Here is a 17,699-nt window from a genome sequence, read left to right as displayed (position 1 = left end):
ATAATCTATCATGGCTACCTCCTGCTTCGGTTTCAGGCTGTCCATCACCACTTTCTTCAACGGCATAGATCATTTTTGCAGATTTTTTTCATAATGGTTACTGGGGATAGCGTAACCGTGATTTCATGAAGCCGTACTGTCTGAGGTCAACGTAAGGCAGTTTACTTTGAATGAAACATTTCTGGATGAATGACACAATCATTCAGTCAAATTCAAAAGGCTATTTTTAGACGCTCCACCTACATTCATGAATAAACAACAGATGTACTCTTTCATCCAGCCGATTTTCGAAGCATTCTATTGGACAGTATATATAGCACGTCGGTTCTAGCCAGACCTCGTAACCTGCGGTTACTCGCTGCTCGCCGCTTCGCCGCTCGCGCCGCACGCAGGTTTCGAGGTCTGGCATGCGAGACTACAGTGCAGTGGCTAGTGGACGCACATTGCCTTGCTCATATCATGAATTGCTACAGAGTAACTGATTTTGTAGCTAGAAGACGTAGTCTCACAATGGACTCTTGGTGTCGGTGAAATTCTAGGCCTGATTTTAGTGCGTCCCAGTTACTCCCGTATTTTGGGGGACGTACCGGTAGTTTCCAATTTTGCGTCAAAAGACACAAGAACACAATCTTGGAAAAACACTGGAAACTCCCTTGCGAAGTAAATTGACTCCCGTTTCTACTGGTCCGCGGACTTTTAAGGGGTAATTTTATACTGGTCCGGGATAAAAAATCACTGGTCCGGGACCTCGGACCAGCGTAATTTCTGGCCCTGAATGTAAGTAAAGATTGTAAACTTTTGATTAAAAAAGCACAGGATTAATTTAAAGTATGTCTTTCATGGCCTTTACAAAAGACTAAATAAATATCAAATTGATCAGGAGAAAAAACAGGTATGAAATGTTGAATAAAGGAGTGAGAAGTGTGTCCGTGAATACCAATATTTGGTTGACCACCACTATTTCAACACTTATTGACAATGCCCTTTTCAAGTGTCATTTAGTCTAGGACTACTATGCACATATTGTTAATACCAATATTTGGTTGACCACCACTATTTCAACACTTATTGACTATGCCCTTTTCAAGTGTCATTTAGTCTAGGACTACTATGCACATTTTGAAAGTCAAATAGAATGATTCAGTTATGAAAATATTGCCAGTGTTTGTAATATTTTCGTGTGCAGAGTTTTCAATGAATGTAACATCAGATTGGAAAACTCCTGTTCCCTGGCTGGCTTACTTTAGTTATTTATTCATACATCTATTTGCTTATCTATTTGTTTACAGTTGCATCGTATGAGATTAGTCCTTGGAATGTCGTTTTTTGCCAAAGAATTTAGAACAACCATTTTAGCATTCTACCATGGTTAATATACTCTGAAATCTTTGGTTGAAAATGAAATTTAAAGAATGTTAATGTGGCGTAGTGAAAATATTTCTATAATATCTTTTCTTAAAAACATTGCCTTCCTTCTACTACGGTAAATGTCAAGATAACTAAAAGGCCTAATTTCTATTTTTTGCAAGTATAATTGCAATAATAGGTCGTAGCATTATGCAGATTTTTCATATACCATGCAAGTGAATGCATCAAATGTATTGTAAACTTTATGATACTTTTGTAATCATCAAGGAAATCTGTGGCCTTGTTAATGAGAACAGCACAAATGTCATTTCTATTGGACGTTAGAAACAGGGTCACTGCAGACAGCTGAAGGTCACCTTGGACAATGACTTGGGGGTCGTTCTTGTCAAGGCAGCTTTTAAAAGACTTTTTATTTGACAGGCTGGTTGTGGTTCTCTCAAAGATGACCTAGCTTTACAGTTTGAAAAGTGCACCCACCACCGCTGTTGTCAAGGAGTAACGGCCCGTGTTCTGTGTTTACAGTCATCCGTTGTTCCGCTTTGCCTCTGATGAAAACAGTACTCTACCCTTTCATTAAACGGGGACGTTTGTCCCCATCTGTTCTGTTGTCAAGTATTTGTACCATTGTAAATGCCTTCTTTACTGTCGTACTACGAGTGTTGTAAAGTTTTGATTGCGTTTTGGACTCTGGTGAAATCGCTGGGCAGAGCATGTTTCGTGTTCACTCCAGGGTGGAGTGACCAGTGTTTACGTTTGTTTTAAACAAATGCAGCTCAAGTCATCATAGGAACAAGATATGGGTGTGGATTGCCGTATACACTGTGAAAGGTGCTTGAATTCGACCAGTGGTCACAAAGCAGTTGCTATACGCTCCATGGTGCAAATCTACAACAGCTTGCTCTTTCTCGCACAAAAATAGAAAGTTGATGTGAAAAAACATGAAGAAAAATCAAAATGGGATCAACGATGTATTTAAAACTTAAAATGTAATCTATACATGAATTAAAGTCTTACTTGGCTAGCAATAACTAGAAGCTATATGGCTGTACAAGATTTTATTGTTTCGATGACAGGTTTTGATTTTCACTGGATATAAAATGAAAGGGTTATTTCTATGAATAAGTGGAGTGACTCATGCACTACTCTGCTACTAAAATATTTCAATTTTAATGTAGAATCTGCCCCATGAACAGATTTTAGGACTTTTTGAACTTTTTCAATACTCTTTGTGGCCTACAACTTGTTTGGGCTCATTTTGAAGCTCATTGGAGTAAACTTAAGTTTTCACAGGCTTATTTTTTTAAATTTCAGATGTCAATAAATATTTGATAATTTGTTTCTCTAGTACCAACTTTTGTGCGGTCACCCCAGATTTTTATTCTTGATTTTGAAAGTGAATGGTTGAAAGATTCCTTTGGTAAAGTTATAGCCTTTCAAGCCTGCCAATTTCAAGGCACATATTACCTTATAGACAACTTGTTCTATCACAGTATCAACACTCTTTTACCCATTTACAAACGGTATTATCTTTGCACTGAACATACTTTTCTTGATAATCACAGGTCTGATTCGTTGTAGTCACAACATATCACTCTTTGTTAATGGGGGCTCTTTCAACTTACAATCACCTAAAATCCATTCCATCAATTCAACTGGTCAAAGACATATAATTTAATTTTTATTCCATGAGCCATGAGTTTGTCCTGTCAGAAATCATAATAATTTTTTTCTGGTTGAACTATTATGGTAATTTACTACAGGAAAAAGATACTCACTTTTTTATCGGAACAGAAATTAAATATTTATGTAGCGTTGAATGTTCAATATATGTTTGGTTACAAGGACAAAAGCTGTGTCTGTTGATACCTGTTTCCTTTTTTTAAGAAAACAACTACATCTTCTCTTTCCATAGGAATATTGCATATTATCAGCCTTGCAGACACAACACGCAATGTTATGTTGACAAATGAATTCTTGTCTGGACTAAAATTCTGTCACCAACAAAAAAATTGAGCATTACACATAATAGATGTAGACTATATATTGACAGGCTGAATACTAAGCTTTTGGAGTACAGTTGAACAAGAAACTGCATTTTACAACCAGAAAAATTTACTGACCAGTTCAGATGTAGGGATGGTTACATCTAATGTCTATAAATCTCTCACTGCCATTTTTACTGTCCAGCCACTTCAATAAAAAACTGCAGGGCATGTCTTCCAGTCTAATAATGGCGACTTTTACTAACTGTAAAATTGCAACATGCCCAGAATTCACCTTCTCTTCAAAAATGGAAGCCAAAGAAAAGGCCAAAAATTACAAACAACTTCAGAAATATGAAAACAACATATTCTAGGTCTAATACTTTTGTCAATGTTTCTCTCTGCTATGAGGTAAAGATAAACATTTTTCGGCTTGAACATGATGTTCATAGCGATTATTGAAAGTTTTTTTTCACATGTGCGGAAAGTAAAATCACCTCAACCAAGCTGTAAAAACATCCTAAACATTACGTACATTCTGACAAATGTTCAGTGTGTAATTCAATTGACTATTTCCCAAAAACACTCATAATCTGAATATGCTCAGATGCATTTTTGTTTGAAAGGAAGAAAATTTGTCAGCTAAATGAAAATTATGGGCAAGTTAGGACAAATAGAAGAATATTAGATCAGAGTACGCGATACAACACCCCATAATCAAATGTTTCATGAATACAGGTGTTTGCAGTCATATATGCATTATACATGTCAATGAGAACAGCACAGCAAAGCATCGTGGCTTTTGAATTACTCATATCCCGCCATGCAAGAATGATTATTCTCAAATGCCTATTAAAGGGCACTGGGGTTCAGGGTTTGCGTTACCATGGTGACACGATGGCTGTTTGTACAATGTGTGTATAAACACAAATTAAATACTAATGCATTGTGGCATATCTAATTGTACTGGTGGGTTTGTAATAAGTAGAGTATTAATAATAATACATTCAAAAGTTTTTAGGGAAATTATATAAAAAAATACGTACACATACACTCTCACACACACACACACATACACACACATACATATATATATATATATATATATATATATATATATATATATATATATATATATATATATATATATATATATATAGCACACAAATATATATACAAATAAAATTTATGTGTAAAATTTATGTATAATTATATACATATATATTATTTATACATATATATATATATATATATATATATATATATATATATATATATATATATATATATATATATATATATATATATATATTATATATATATATATATATATATATATACGTATACTTGAGATGTACAGATAGCTCCCAGTGTTGTTCGTAGCATGGTTAGGTAATAGTGGATGAATAAAATTGCACACGTCTACTGATCTGCTTGTATATTTTCTGTTTATTCTGTTGGTAATTTTGATACAACGTTTCGTCCTAAAAGTAGGACTTCATCAGGTTGAAGATGTCTACAAGGGAGAATACAGACAAATACAGAACAGTGTAAGGATAGTGTTGATCCTAATTAAATGCTAAACGGACTTTATAGGCTGAGTAAATTAGAAAGTTACAAAGGATATAGAATATGACAATTCTTACCGTTTATGTGTGGCGCAGATGGAAAGTGGCGATTCAAAATTGGCGGTAATGGTTATTTATAGTGCCTGTCCGAGGGCGCTGTGAGCAATTGTTATTTAAATTGCTTTTAGCTAAGAATGTTGAGGCCGTTTGGTGACAATGTATCCAGTTTTGAAATCCAGATGGATTCTATTTTCTTGCGAAGCATGTGTCATCTTGTTTATTTATTTTGATAATCCCCATTATTGAAACGTCGTTAATGGTGTGTTGATTTTCGTTGAAATGAATCGCGACGGGAGTGTTAGCTTTGAGTCTTATGGTTGATAGATGGTTATTGAACCTGAGGCGAAATTTTGTTTTAGTTTCTCCAACATACTGTTTATTGCATCTGTTACATGTGATTAGATAAACAGGTTTTGGATTTGCAAGTAATGTTATGTTTGATGGTGTAAACGGAGTTTGTTACGTGACTTTGAAATTGCGTGGCATTAGTGAAGTACTTGCAGATGTTGCAACCTCTGTTAGAACCGCATTTGTAGAAACCTGTTGGAAGTTTTGACTGTTGTATGTCGCTATGGACCAAGAGGTCTCGTAGATTATGACTTCGTCTATGAGCTATTATTGGTGGATTTGGAATGGCAGTTTTGCAGCGAGTTGATTTGTGTAAGATATCGAAGTGGGAATTGACAATTTGTTTGATGTTGGGGTGGTGTGGGTTAAACGTTGTTACTAATGGTATGCGTGACTGGTCTTGTTTTGATTTATATTGTAGTAGGGCGTCTCGGGATATTGTTTGGCGCGATGTATTTGATCATCTACGAGATTTTCTGGATAGCCACGTTTAACGAGTGATGCTTTCAGTTCATTTAAACGAACATCCCGCCAGTCATTTTTGGAGCAGATGCGGCAGATACGCAACGCCAGGCCGTATGGAATGCCTGTTTTTGTATGCCTAGGGTGAGAAGAGGTAAATAGCAAATATTGATTGGTGTCGGTCGGCTTTTTGTAAAGGTCTGTTTCTATGTTTCCATCTTGGTCCACGTGCTGTGTAACATCAAGAAAGGGGACAGAAGTGTTAGAGACGGTCATAGTGAATTTGATTGTAGGGTGAATGTCGTTGATAAATGTACAGAACGCGGTAATTATTGATCGGTCACATGACCAGATGGAATTGACATCATCAATAAATCTAGCCCAGTCAAGTGGTTTGTGAGGTGTTTGTGCTAAGATTTTTGATTCCAGTTGGCCCATGAAAATATTTGCATAACTTGGGGCCATCTTTTGACCCATCGCTGTGCCGAATATTTGTAAATAATGTTGACCATTGAAGCTGAAATTATTGTTATGCAAAATGAGGTGAGGAATTTGATTATGGTTTTTGTTGGCGGGTTCTTTTCTTTGCGGTTTTCCAGGGCAATTTCACATGCTTTGATTCCTTCATCGATAGGAATGTTAGAGTAGAGGGATGTTACATCAAATGTGGCCAAGGTACTACCCTTTGGAACTTTCCCTAGGTTTTTGAGTCTCTGTAGAAAGTGAGTTGTATCTTTGATGTGGGATGGAAGCTCGGAAACAAGTGGTTGAAGAAAGTGATCTACAAACTCTGAAATCTTTTGAGTAGGGTGATTTATAGTGGAGATTATCGGACGGAAAGGTATACCAGGTTTGTGTATTTTGGGTAAAATGTAAAATTTGCCAGGGGTTGGGTTGGTGCAGATTAAATAATCTTTGGTTTCTTTGGTTAAATTCCCCTCTTTGTATTCTTCTTCTATTGCGTTTGTTATGATTTTGTTGATTTTGTTAGTGGGGTCTGATCGAAGTCATTGATAATGTTTGGGGTTGTTCAGGATTTTGTCAGCTTCTGCGATGTAATCAGTCTTATTCATGACCACAGTGGATGAACCTTTGTCCGCTGGTTTGATTACTAAATCTGGTCTTTGTCTTAAATTTGTCAATGCATCTCTCTCTAGTTTATTTAGGTTGTCCCGAACTTATTAATATAGGGTTGGTTATTGATGTCATCGTTGACAAAGGCGATATAAGTCTCCAGAAAAGGGTCACGATTAGGGGGTGGCGTGAAATTACTTTTTTTGCGAAACGGATTTAGATCCTTGGTCAGTTGAGCGTCATCGTCAGTATGAAAAAATTCTGTGAGGCGCAGACGACGATAGAAAGAAGTCATATCTGTATCTAGCTGGATTTTGTTTGCTTTGGTGGGGGTGGGACAGAACGTGAGTCCTTTTTCTAGGAGACTTACCTCGGCTTCGCTGAGAGGAACACTGGATAAGTTTATAACGGTGGATGGGTACAATTGAGTGTTGTCAGTACTAGGTTCAGAAGTTTGTGAGTTCTTGTTTTCATACTCGGTTGTTGGCGGGCTTTCAAACCGTTTATAAATATACTGATGGAATCGATGATCGGAGAGTTTGACGTTGATGCCATCTCGGTGAAGTTTTCGTTGTTTAGTGTCAGTAATTCTTCGTACCATGTCGGTTTCCCATTGTTTGAGTTCATCGCAGATAATGGACAAAGCATCTGGTTGACATTGTTCTTTCAGTGTTGAGATGATGTCGTCGACATTTTTGTAGTAATCGGCTGCTAGACGCCTACATTCCTTGATCAACATATTTTGTAGAGTGATTGTTGTCTTGTGTATTTCTCTATGCCATTTCTCGTGGAAAGCTGTCGAGCTTCTTGGCAGATTCGGTTTCAGCTTGATTTGTAGTCCCTTTGGAACCATACTTTTACGTTTATAGAGGCGTAAAGTTCCACTATGTGATGTAAAGGATATGAGTCGTTCTGCAGATCTCTTGAGATTGTTAAGAGTCTGTGGTGAGTAGCACATCTTTTACCAATAAACAGTACAACAGATTTACACTGGTTCCAATGCCGGAGTTTAAGGACTATCGGAATGAATACGTATACTTGAGATGTACAGATAGCTCCCAGTGTTGTTCGTAGCGTGGTTAGGTAATAACGGATGAATAAAATTGCACACGTCTACTGATCTGCTTGTATATTTTCTGTTTATTCTGTTGGTAATTTTGATACAACGTTTCGTCCTAAAGTAGGACTTCATCAGGTTGAAGATGTCTACAAGGGAGAATACAGACAAATACAGAACAGTGTAAGGATAGTGTTGATCCTAATTAAATGCTAAACGGACTTTATAGGCGGAGTAAATTAGAAAGTTACAAAGGATATAGAATATGACAATTCTTACCGTTTATGTGTGGCGCAGATGGAAAGTGGCGATTCAAATTGGCGGTAATGGTTATTTATAGTGCCTGTCCGAGGGCGCTGTGAGCAATTGTTATTTAAATTGCTTTTAGCTAAGAATGTTGAGGCCGTTTGGTGACAATGTATCCAGTTTTGAAATCCAGATGGATTCTATTTTCTTGCGAAGCGTGTCATCTTGTTTATTTATTTTGATAATCCCCATTATTGAAACGTCGTGAATGGTGTGTTGATTTTCGTTGAAATGAATCGCGACGGGAGTGTTAGTTTTGAGTCTTATGGTTGATAGATGGTTATTGAACCTGAGGCGAAATTCTGTTTTAGTTTCTCCAACATACTGTTTATTGCATCTGTTACATGTGATTAGATAAACCAGGTTTTTGGATTTGCAAGTAATGTTATGTTTGATGGTGTAAACGGAGTTTGTTACGTGACTTTGAAATTGCGTGGCATTAGTGGAGTACTTGCAGATGTTGCAACCTCTGTTAGAACCGCATTTGTAGAAACCTGTTGAAAGTTTTGACTGTTGTATGTCGCTATGGACCAAGAGGTCTCGTAGATTATGACTTCGTCTATGAGCTATTATTGGTGGATTTGGAATGGCAGTTTTGCAGCGAGTTGATTTGTGTAAGATATCGAAGTGGGAATTGACAATTTGTTTGATGTTGGGGTGGTGTGGGTTAAACGTTGTTACTAATGGTATGCGTGACTGGTCTTGTTTTGATTATATTGTAGTAGGGCGTCTCGGGATATTTGTTTGGCGCGATGTATTTGATCATCTACGAGATTTTCTGGATAGCCACGTTGAACGAGTGATGCTTTCAGTTCATTCAGTTCGTTTAAATGAACTGAAAGCATCACTCGTTCAACGTGGCTATCCCGAAAATCTCGTAGATGATCAAATACATCGCGCCAAACAAATATCCCGAGACGCCCTACTACAATATAAATCAAAACAAGACCAGTCACGCATACCATTAGTAACAACGTTTAACCCACACCACCCCAACATCAAACAAATTGTCAATTCCCACTTCGATATCTTACACAAATCAACTCGCTGCAAAACTGCCATTCCAAATCCACCAATAATAGCTCATAGACGAAGTCATAATCTACGAGACCTCTTGGTCCATAGCGACATACAACAGTCAAAACTTCCAACAGGTTTCTACAAATGCGGTTCTAACAGAGGTTGCAACATCTGCAAGTACTCCACTAATGCCACGCAATTTCAAAGTCACGTAACAAACTCCGTTTACACCATCAAACATAACATTACTTGCAAATCCAAAACCTGGTTTATCTAATCACATGTAACAGATGCAATAAACAGTATGTTGGAGAAACTAAAACAGAATTTCGCCTCAGGTTCAATAACCATCTATCAACCATAAGACTCAAAGCTAACACTCCCGTCGCGATTCATTTCAACGAAAATCAACACACCATTAACGACGTTTCAATAATGGGGATTATCAAAATAAATAAACAAGATGACACGCTTCGCAAGAAAATAGAATCCATCTGGATTTCAAAACTGGATACATTGTCACCAAACGGCCTCAACATTCTTAGCTAAAAGCAATTTAAATAACAATTGCTCACAGCGCCTCGGACAGGCACTATAAATAACCATTACCGCCAATTTTGAATCGCCACTTTCCATCTGCGCCACACATAAACGGTAAGAATTGTCATATTCTATATCCTTTGTAACTTTCTAATTTACTCCGCCTATAAAGTCCGTTTAGCATTTAATTAGGATCAACACTATCCTTACACTGTTCTGTATTTGTCTGTATTCTCCCTTGTAGACATCTTCAACCTGATGAAGTCCTACTTTTAGGACGAAACGTTGTATCAAATTACCAACAGAATAAACAGAAAATATACAAGCAGATCAGTAGACGTGTGCAATTTTATTCATCCGTTATGTATATATATATATATATATATATATATATATATATATATATATATATATATATATATATATATATATATATATATATATATATATATATATATATATATATATATATATATATATATGTGTATACATACACACTTTGACATCAGAAAGACCATAGAAATAGCAGTCTGAAATCATAAATCATAGATTGCAGGCAATAGAAGCAACATATGGTTTTAAAAATCTGGGAAGGGAAGGGAAGGGAAAGTGTATCATGACTCTGTAATCAATATTGCATGTCGTGATCTCGTATAACATGCAATGGTATAAGATAATTTAATAGTATGAAATTAAATGATATATGATATTATATCATGCTTACAGGGTTGATATTTAAGCAATAAAGCACATCCAGCGACGGTATACCACAAGATTTTGACCAGTTCACGACATATATGCACGAGCGATAACGAGTGCATATATGAAGTGAACTGGTCTAAACCGAGTGGTATGCCGTCACTGGTGTGATTTATATCATAACAGTATATTGAAATTGTGGTATGGAACGTAATAAAAGGACTTTTTCTCAAGCCAAGAGCTAGTGCGCAAGCCAGCCGTGGTATATCGCCAATATACCACGGTTCTTTTCGCGTCTCGACCAATCAGATCACTGTATTTGCACCATCAATATACTGGTATGATATAATATTGACTATAATATGACAAATGTATGAACAGATATGGAAAAGAATTATGATCTTTCTGCTTTTATATGTAATGATGTCATCAGTAATAATTTGATATTGCAATGAAATAGAGCTGAATCAGTAATACGCCTGTTTGTTTGATATAATTTACACATTTTATAGTTTGAACTAAATTTTGTGATCCAGCCTTGTGAATTTTGTTCTGCTTAAATTTACTATGGTAAAGTGATTTAAATGTACATTCTTTTCAGCACACTTGTAGAATTTTCATAGAAATTGGTAAGCTGTTCAGCTTCAAAGTTTAACCATGGAGCATGTTGCAACTGCATATACAGTACTTGTGCCAGTTGCACCCTGATCAATACACAGTTTTTAGAATTTTAACCCTTTCACCACCATGGTTTGACCCAAACCTATTGTTATCAATGGTGATCATGGACCTGTTTACTGTGAATTAGGGGGTAAACAGGTTAAAGCAATGTGAAAAATCACCAACTTGTAGAACGACTCTCCTTCCTGAAAAAATAAGACATAGTGATCATATCAGAAGGGCATTAAACTCTGAACTTTCACCTCTGTTGCCATGGATTAGTGTGGTTGTTGTCAGGTAGGCGTGGATTGCAAGGATTAACCCTGTGAGGGCCGTGCAAGTGTCTACAAGGATAAATACTTTGGACCCAGAATACATAAAATTGTAATCCCTACCCCTACTCTCAAAATAGATGTAGCAAGTGAGGCAAGCTTTTGCCTTTCTTTGATTGTTATTATAGGTGTTTATTGTGTTTTGTATTTAATTATGCTAATGATGTGTGGTACGGAAGAGTTCGTCATGGTAACACAAGAGTGATGAAAAGAAAGGAAAGATAGGTACACTTTCTGCAAGGAAATGCGTCTTTTAGTTTGAAATTTGCTTCAAACCTATTAAACCTGTCAGCCCGCTATCCACTTTTGCATGTCCAAATCACCCCATTGGAGTACAGGCATTAAAATGGAGCTCTACTTTGACGAGGGTCAAATGTACATGTACTGTGTAAACATTGGTTTCATGCAAACTTTCCGTTTCAAAGCTACAGTGCTAAGATACAGGCCTCACCTTAAATTCCACACAGCAATATTACAAGCTCCTAACAGTGGTGACAATAAAACTGGAGAGTGGGTCGCTACTTGAGATGTTAGAATATTAGGGTGATTATGTTGAATAGTCATTGGTGTCTAGTATATACACGGTCATAACATGAAAACTTGTCACTGGAGTTTTTATCAGTTTTTTAGGGATAAAAGTGGTAAATGAAAGGAAACAAAAATTTACTTTGTGATAATAAAAATGTCATTTCTTGTTATTTGCCCTGTGATCAAATTGTTCAAGTTTCAGCTTTCTTCAAGGGCCATTAGCTATAACTTTTGATAATTTTTTAACGTTTTATTCTTTTTTGTGTGTGTACATGTATGTCAATTGCTAGTTCTTGTTCTACTCTCAAGATCATTTTAAAACACCATTTAGCTTGTCAACACAGTCTCTTTACATGTAGAGTGCAGTGTTACTGTTTAAATTTGAATTCTAGTGAGAACCAGAATTCACTTATAAACCTGCAGTTGACACAAGTACAGGCTGAGTTGACAAACTGAATACTGTATATCTCAACATGCTTGAGGGAGTAGAACAAGAAACTGTTGTTGACATCAACAACAAAAATAGTGAAAACGATAGGTTACAGCTACTGGCCTTTTTAATAACCAACTTAACTTGATAGTGACTGAGGAAGCTGGCAAGAGGAGAGTTTGTGTCCTAATTTCATCACTTTATCCCGGATAACAATAACAAAGGGTACATCAGGTCTTAATGGAATTAGAAAACATTGTGACTTTTCTAAACATAAGTTGATGTCTTGTTGCATTGCAGGAGACTTGACTCATAGACAGAGTGTGCATCAGTCAATGTCCAACACTGTGATGGAAAATGGAATTGACGACACTGACGATGAGAAACAGACAAGATTATCCTCTTCCTCCTTGCTCAGTCTGAATCAAAGAAAGAAAGTGAAAAAGAAACGTCTACCAATCACCATCAATCTATCTGGTACTAAATATGATGTAGGTAAGTCTATGTTAATTTATCTGTCAACTCATTGAAATAGGTAAGTATTTATTTGTGTTTATTTATGTGTATGTTTTTATTTATTTATTTATTTGTGTGTTTGTTGAATGTTTTACTTTGCAACCTATTTACTTCACAGTATAATAGATTTTTAGAGTTAACTTACCATTACCGGGGCATAGGTTTTGCGTCCTGCTGTGCATTAGCAGATACTGCTGTGCATTACCAGATAGTATTTTTGTAGTGGAAAGTATGAGGAAACATAGTTATGTCCCACATTTTCCAAACTTTACGGTCTAGCAAATGTTTATCAGGAAACATTCAGGCTGTTGGTTGTATGGCAAAGGAGAATGCCTGTTCAGAAACCACAGCAAGTCTCAATTTTCAAAATGACTTTGTTCGTTGGATCAGCACACACCTTTAGTCAATAGTTATACTAGCTCTGCCTTTCTTACCCAATGCTTGGGTTCTTGTGTTGATTTGTGTTATTTGCGCTTATAATATGTACACATTGCATTGAGAAAACAGAGTACTGTTGTCTCTAGTTTCATGTTTTTTTGCAAATAAATATGTGTTTCGGCATTAGATAATTACAGAAACTCTACCCAATCTGGTGTTACCATGCTATGTTATGCATTGCTTACTCTGCTTAAACAAGAAACCCTGTCTAACCGTGTCTTGTAACATTTTTGACATTTTCAGTTTTGTTGGCTCACCAGTTTATCTGAGCCTGGTGACATCCAAAGTTTCAAAACACTCTCAGAGTTGGGTTTTTTCTTTAGAATTAGAAAAGATTTATTTTCATCCAGCCCATGCCAAGATTCATTGTGCAGAGCAAAGAACCTTCTTTGCATCAAAGAGAACTAAAGCTAGCGAGTGGTGTAATGTGCAAGCCCTGGGGAAAACTACTCTCTCTTTGCAAAGTTTCAGTGAAATAGTCTTTTAACTCTGAGGAAAATTATTATTTTATACCGCCAAAGTATGGATGAAAGGTTTATGAGAAACATTTTTGGAAAAAATTAGTAATAATCTGCCCAAAAGCTTTGAAACGAAATATCTCAGCGTGCTCCAGAAAGTATTGATGAAAGAGTTGTGAAAAGCATATCAAAACAAAAAAATGTTTGTAAAGCCTAGAAATAACATTGTAAGCTCATATGTGTATCAAATGTGAGTTATTACATCATCATAAAGAAAGTTTTCAAATAGCAGTTACGTTCCGAGTCTTTCCACAAATTCTGTCTCTTTTATGATGAGCAGACAGGCCATAGGGAGTCTGAGATGCCAGATACTGGATTCCACACATACCATATCCAACTTTCTAAAGTCTCCAGACATTGATTAAATGACATTATATCCATGGAATTGTTTCAACCAGACTTTCTTGAGAAGACTGTTTGGGGCGTCGCAAAGCAACCATTGAAAGTCTAAATAGTACACTGTATGATGTAGTTTTTACCCTTTCACCACCATGGTTTGACCCAAATCTGTTGTTGGCAATGGCAATTGTAGACCAGATTACAGGGAAGGGGGCTGGTTGGGGATATGTTAATCCCTTTGATGTCAATACTGTGTTTAGGGGTTCTACAAAGAAAATGTTAATGAGCAACATAAATTATAACTGATTTCTCTATGGTTGTGATAAACAACCAGACTTTTGCAGGACATGTACATGTGTTTTATTTTCTTAGAAGAAGCTATTGTAAGAAAAGTTTATGTTCTGAAAATACATCTTGTTCATTTATTACAGTGAGAGTAGTTGCTGAAAAATTTGGTTTGGTCACTCATAGAGAAGATGACGCAAATAGGTAAGTCTTATATATTATCATTCGAATTTTTCTGTGTCCTGGTATTTTTCCATGTTTTCCAGATTAGCCAGTAGCAGGTGCAGTTTCTCGAACTAAACAGAGCAAAACGTTATGTAAGAAGAACTCTTGAACTTTGAAAATGTTCATGCAGGGGTACTCATAGACATATACAGATGCACAAATGGCTAAAGAAATACAGACAGACCAATACAGACAGATACATACAGACAGATACATAAACTCATACACACATATGTACAATGGAAAGTTTTATCGGATACAGGCAACCCGTACAACTTTTCAAAGTGAGAGCATATCAGTATTACAACAATCATTATTTCATTTTCACTATATACTTGAAGAGGAAAGACTTGACTCTCCCATGTGAAGAATTTTATGATATTAATTATTGTACATTTTTTGTTTCAGTTTTCTATATTGGAGTGACAGTTTTGTTTCTTCTGAAAGGATCGTTGACCTCAAACCATACCAGGTAAGGCAATCTTCGATATTCAAACTTTCCTCCTCAACGTATACATTGATAACTTTCACACGAAATACGTACATCATATCAGCAGCTCAGATGACAATCCTAAGTTCTATTTGATGTGTGTATGAGTACGTTTGCTGACACATTCTGTTGCAAGCAAAGTAGAATGTTGTAGACGAACAATTTGTATCATTTTGAGTGAGAGTCATGAGAAATGAACAACCAAGCTGTGGTGAACATTTCTTCATCTCTTTTTATACTACATAGAATTTTGCAAATATCCCACCTCTGTTATAATATGGCATTTCCAAATATTAATTCAGCTCAAATGGACAGACAATAACAAGAATCATTTTGATGGTAATAAACAAAATAACACTTATAATCAGAATACTGTTAGTGACCAAACAGATGACAGATCAAATCAAATTGAACTTGTGGGAGATAATTTGAACAGTAAGGAGTTCCTCTATAGTTCCCGGTAGTTAAGAATGATAGTCGCCATGCCCCCCCCCCCAACCCCCCTCCTACATCATCTACAGCATAATTTGGTTCTATGTGATTGAAACACCTGTTGGTAACCAGAGTTGAAGTCTTCATGAGCGCATATAGATTTTATGCAGAATAGCATGTCAAAACATATTGATTGATGCAATGGGCAAACAGTAATGCTACGTTACATGTTTGATATTTTACTGTAGGAAAAGTGGTCTAAAATAAATGCTACACGTATGAATCAGATTTCAATTCATTCATGTGCCAGAATCAATATTTGTTTCATACATGTCTGTTTGCTGTAACTGTGCAAGGAAGTTGCCATTTGGAAGTGTCTGTACACACCGAACAATCACATTTATTTAAAAACTAGTCACAACTGACATATGTAACTGAAGCAAAGGTGTATTGCCATTAAAAAGCAAAATGTCATTTTTAAGTAGTCTGTCGTCGAGTTCCAAAGTTCATCCAGAGTTGACACTCCGCCACCGCCAAGCAGATGTTTTGCATCGGTTTTTAATTTTACAAACCCTGCCCTTAGAAAAAAAATATTCTGATACTTTCACCTTTGACCTCTTGTATTTCAAAAGCACATGGAAGGGTTCACTGTTGATGAAAGAAAGATATGCATTTTTTTGAGAAAACTCCAGACACAAACTTCTGATTTGATAAAAGTATATTTGACAAAGTATGAACTGTAATGACGTCAGTTATACCTAATTCCTATAGGTTGATATCTCTGATCAGCTGACACAGATGAGAGAAATTAATACTTCTGTGAGTATTCTGTGGGATCATTGCAGAGACAGTGATTTGAAAACTGATCTGTTCCTGTGTCAAAGATTTCTACTGCAGTATAAAGACATCAACCTCACCTCATTCCAGTCTGGTCATTTCGCAAAAAAAGACTTTAAACCAGTTAACCCCATTTCCCTATCTGTGTATCAACCCATCCTAGTGAAACAATAGGGATATACCAAAACTAAGGTTTTGAAGGGATGGAACAAGGTTGACCATACTGGGGTCATGTCTTTTTGTATGAATTTGTTTCTTTTTTTTTTGATTGGCCACTGTTTCTCTCTGCATTCAACTTGTCCGCTTGTTTGTTCGTCTTTTCCTTGCAGAAAATCAATCATTTTCCTGGCATGGGAGAGATCTGCCGGAAGGACTGTCTAGCCAGGAATATTGCAAAGTAAGTGATGATCGATCACCAGGGGGAAAAACAGACACAATATCCTGGTTGAAGTTTGTTTTTAAAATCAGTCTCAGTCATGTGCAAACGAGCTGATCTGACCCAAGTCTAGAACTCATAACCTCTGAGAAGTTTTGTGAGTGAAATCAGCTTTGATATTTACCATGAGAAAACACCGAATGTATGCTGAACTAGAAGCATTGATAATGACACATGAAATATCCATTGCTACAAGCACCAATCAAGGAAAACATTCTGCATCAAGTTGAATACATTTTACAACCCAATGAACAGTGGTTCTGATAATGGCTGAAAGCAGGTGAATATTACCCAGGGTTCACCTTGGTATATCAATCAGATTAGAGGACAGCAGAAAATGTTACCAGGATTCCCGAATCATTTACCAGATCCAATGTTCCGAATCCTCAGTAAAAAACACTGAATGAAGCAGCGTCTCTTACGGTTTCTATTGTTTCTTGTATCTTCTTGAAATCCAATGGTTACAAGGGATAGATCATAGATTAGATGCATGATTCATGGATGTAGGGCATTGTGAGAGTGAAACTTTCATCAGTTTAGTGAAATAGGATTAATTCAGCATGATGTCAGAATTCTGTGATCAACAATAAGCAAAAATGAATATTTCTCCAAAAATGTTCACGTGACTTTTGGAAATTAATCTTGCAGGAATTGTGAAAATGTTACCTTAATATATCCACAAATGTTCTGCATGAAACTGTCGTTATCATACCCCTAAGAATACAACCTCAAGCACCAGTAATAAAAAC

General features: G+C 36.4%; 1 protein-coding gene across 1 annotated transcript in view; it reads left to right on the top strand.

Annotated features, from left to right (window-relative positions):
* The window catches only part of LOC139138778 (tubulin polyglutamylase TTLL7-like), a 54,308-nt gene that overhangs the window by 13,640 nt on the left and 22,969 nt on the right, over positions 1-17,699 (top strand). Inside the window, 4 exon segments of the mRNA XM_070707303.1 lie at positions 12,735-12,929; positions 14,677-14,734; positions 15,164-15,227; positions 16,844-16,911. Coding sequence (XP_070563404.1) covers positions 12,735-12,929; positions 14,677-14,734; positions 15,164-15,227; positions 16,844-16,911 — 385 coding nt within the window.

The sequence above is a fragment of the Ptychodera flava genome, chromosome 8, assembly GCF_041260155.1.
Source record: "Ptychodera flava strain L36383 chromosome 8, AS_Pfla_20210202, whole genome shotgun sequence".
In the NCBI taxonomy this organism is placed as follows: domain Eukaryota; kingdom Metazoa; phylum Hemichordata; class Enteropneusta; family Ptychoderidae; genus Ptychodera; species Ptychodera flava.
The sequence above is the reverse complement of the archived record's forward strand: the minus strand, read 5'-3'. Positions and strand labels throughout refer to the sequence as shown.